General features: G+C 40.5%; 1 protein-coding gene across 1 annotated transcript; it reads right to left on the bottom strand.

The window, feature by feature from the left end:
- Positions 1-2,659: 2,659 nt before the first annotated feature.
- On the bottom strand, positions 2,660-3,386 carry LOC132054076 (uncharacterized). Its single transcript, XM_059446146.1, has 2 exons — positions 2,840-3,386; positions 2,660-2,736 (listed from the first exon to the last, which is right to left on the bottom strand). Exons 1-2 carry the CDS (start codon positions 3,384-3,386, stop codon positions 2,660-2,662), a joined length of 624 nt encoding a protein of 207 aa, XP_059302129.1.
- Between the last annotated feature and the right edge of the window lie 200 nt (positions 3,387-3,586).

The raw sequence follows: 3,586 nt of genomic DNA, 5'->3' as shown, positions 1-3,586 counted from the left end.
ATGTAGTTAGAGTATGGATTGTTGGAGCAAATTATGTCTTGAAACCGAGGAACGTGTTAGAATGGAAGTTCTGGGTTTGGGGGCCAATTCGGGTGGAATGGAGTAGTTGTTGGGTTGTTGGAAATATTGTGTGTATTGTTTAAAGAGTTCTTGAATGTTTTTTGAATGGCTTTGGATTGATAATTGAATATGCGTTCGTATGATTACATGTTGGTTTGTAAGTATGTAGTTGTAGTAAGCATAATTGGAATATTGTTGAATGTGTGGAAGAGGATTTTTAATGTTCGAATGCGTTTAATCGATTGTGGATATTGTTCGAATGATTTGTTGTTTGTTGTGTTGTTGAATTTGGCCGAGTTGAATTCTCGGGGTTGGTCCATTTATAAAGGAAGTCGCTCAATTTTCCGTAGGATTATGTGTTAGTTTGAAATGAACTTCTAAATGCTTATGGTTGACGTTGGTATTTATTGATGTTATGTAGATCTTGGAGAGTTCGAGATATAGGTTTGATTTGGACTAGCATTGTGTGCAAGCGAGGTATGTAAAGCTTAACCCTTCTTTCTTTTGGCATGTCTTAGTTTAATATAGGCTACGATACTAGCCTCGAGGAAATTCCATTCTCATGATCCGAGCATGTCTATGATTCGCGTTTGTCTTTTGGTACTCGTATGTTGATGTGGGAAAATATTGGTTTTGATGTTGTTGGAAAAAAATTGATTTTAAAGTTGCATAAAAACTTGGTTTTCAAAAGAGTTCTATTTTAACGATGTTGAAACTTCGAACGCTCTGATACCACTTTGTCACACCCCGATTTCCGATAGGGTGTGATGGGCACCAAACCACTTACCTAGGCCGAGCGAACCCGTACTCTCATAATACTCATTGTACACTGGGCCTACAAAACATAACATACATATGTAATGAAAATTTTTTCGAAAACAAACATGCCTTTCGTTTTTTTTTTTTTCTCAAAACCAAATATAAAGATTATAGTTCAATTGCGCCGAATGAATAGTAGGCAAAATCAACTCGGCTTTCCTGGAGAGCTATCCCCGAGGTTCCGATCTTAGCCTAGTAGGGCTAGACATGCCAAATGGAAGGAAAGGAAGGCTTTACATACCTTTGTTGTGCCTCACGCTCGCCATCCCTTTAAAACCAAGACAATAGTTAAATTAGGTTCTTTTTCAAACATTATTCGAAAACATATTAATAGCAAACAAACAATTTAATTACCTTCCAAAATCCGATGACCAAATATATTTATTATCATTAGTAAGTACAGAAACAAGTTTCAGGTTTATTGGAATTAGTATACAATAGTTACAATTTTCTGAAATCGTTCATATTTGGTCAAAAGGGTTGTTTAAACCTGTGTAATTGTTGTAAACGTGTCCGGATCGCTCCGGAACTTTTATGGATGGCTTTAGGTAGCCTAATGTTTGTAATCTATGTCCGCCGCCTCGGCTCGGCTCCGAGAGGGCCCACGTATCCCGAGATCTCCCAATGTCGTCCCGTTTGGTATACTTGTGTGATTTTGAAAAGAAAACTTTTGACTATTGCCCCGATTGCTATAAATAATTATTTTAACTACTTATTTTTAATAACCTTTGGGAAAGACTTAACACTATTTTCACTTTGACTTCCGCATATGGTTTTCGTATTTATTTAATGAGTTACGATTATGATTTTATGCATATTGTTGCTCACGACTCGCTCGTACGCATATGGTTATCCTCGTTCACGGATCCCGGTTGGTTATGTTTCGTGCACTATGATATATTCGAGTATGATGTGTTACGGTACGCCGAGTCCCCTTTTTAGGTACCGTGTATATTTGGCGTTAATGTGGGTACGGTATTATGATGTGATATGATATGTCGGGTGTCGGAGATATGAAATCTTCGGAGTATGATGTGGCGTGGGCGCCAACGACAAGGCGGCGACCACCGTTCTAAGAGCCCTATGCGTGATTTGTATTTTTATGAGTAAGCATTTTGATATTTTGAGTATTGCATTTACTTTCCATACTTCGGTTTGACTGTGATCTTGTTCACTATATTTCATGCCTCGCATACTCAAGACATATTCCGCATCGACCCCTTTTCTTCGGGGGCGCGTTTCACGCGCGAGGCAGTATAGATACCTATTTGGAGGATCCACCGGCTTAGATTCGCCGGCTGATTTTGGAGCGCTCCCTTGTTCGGGAGCCTATACTTTGATCCGGTCGTATTGTATATATACGTGTTTTGTTCGCGTGCACAGGCCCCCGTCCCGTCATATGATTCTCGTTATGCTCCTTAGAGGTCCGTAGACATATATGTGTGGGTTATGGGAATTCACTTCGCCGCGTTCGTGTGATTTGTGACTTGGACGTCCCCCTATACTATGATAGCCTTATCGGCTTATACGTGATATTATCGCCGGATTGCGTATACGATATGTATATTTGTACATTTATGACAAATTCGGGGTGACGTTCCACTTTTCCGTAAATATATGTTATTTGTACACGGTATATACAAGTTATTCGTACGCTATTTCGATTTGGGATACCGGTACGTACGGTGCCCCGGTCGGGCACGAGTCGCGGCCTCTGAGGGTTGGGTCGTGACAAGAATGGTAAGCCATGATGCGCTTCTCGCAACATGCTTATTCCTCATCATGTGTTTCCAAACAAGAGACTGGCCAGTGTCCCATTTTTTGCTAATGGGATTAGCCCTTTGACAGTATTTAGCTCTGAGGAAGTCCCCCCATAAAGACAGCTTTGACCTGAAGACCCACCATTGTTTGAATTGCATGGCTTTGCATATATCTGAGATCAGTCTCATGCCAATCCCACCCTCATTGCATGGAAAACTTAGAGATTCCCATGATGCCCAGTGATACTTCTTCTTCTCTGCTTTCCAACCCCAGAAGAAATCAGCTATCAAACTTTGGATTTGTTTCATGGTTGTTTTGGGAGGTGAAACAGCTGAGAGGAGGTGAATAGGAAGTGATTGTAGGACAGATCTCACAAGAACAGCCCTCCCCCCATGGCTTAGGATTTTAAAATTCCACCCTCTAATTCTATTAACAACTTTAGACACCAAATCAGAGAAAAAGATGATTCTTTGTCTCCCAACATGGAGGGGGCAACCCAGGTAAGTGATAGGGGATGCTTCCTGGTTAAAACCAGTCACCTTTGTGACTCTAGCAGCAGTAAAAGAGGAGGCACAAGGGGATAGCATGAAGTGACTCTTGGTTTTGTTGATCAATTGACCAGACACTTTTTCATATTTGGAAAGAGTTCTCATAATCAGCTGTAAAGACTTGCTCTTCCCTGATGAAAAAATTATTATATCATCAGCAAAGCTGAGGTGATTAATTTTAGGGTCATTTTGTGCCATGTGGAAACCATGAAAGGAGTGGTTATGATACAATTTGTTCAGCATTCTAGACAAGACCTCAGCCCCAAGGATGAACAAAGGCAGAGCAAGTGTGGTCCCCCATGCTTTTAATCTTGTGGAGGAAAGAACTCCATGCTCGACTCCATTTATTATAATTGAATACCCAAATTTTTGGCCATTGTTCTCCAAAACATATCTAT

The sequence above is a fragment of the Lycium ferocissimum genome, chromosome 4 (genome assembly GCF_029784015.1).
Source record: "Lycium ferocissimum isolate CSIRO_LF1 chromosome 4, AGI_CSIRO_Lferr_CH_V1, whole genome shotgun sequence".
NCBI classification, from domain to species: Eukaryota; Viridiplantae; Streptophyta; class Magnoliopsida; order Solanales; family Solanaceae; genus Lycium; species Lycium ferocissimum.
The sequence above is the reverse complement of the archived record's forward strand: the minus strand, read 5'-3'. Positions and strand labels throughout refer to the sequence as shown.

What these genes read in the sequence shown, in the direction of transcription:
- LOC132054076 (XM_059446146.1), bottom strand. Translation starts at nt 3,386, where the DNA reads ATGGCACAAAATGACCCTAAAATTAATCACCTCAGCTTTGCTGATGAT. An exon ending in AAGTTTTCCATGCAATGAGG is followed by an intron (nt 2,737 to 2,839) that starts GTGGGATTGGCA and finishes GGACTTCCTCAG; the next exon opens with AGCTAAATACTGTCAAAGGG.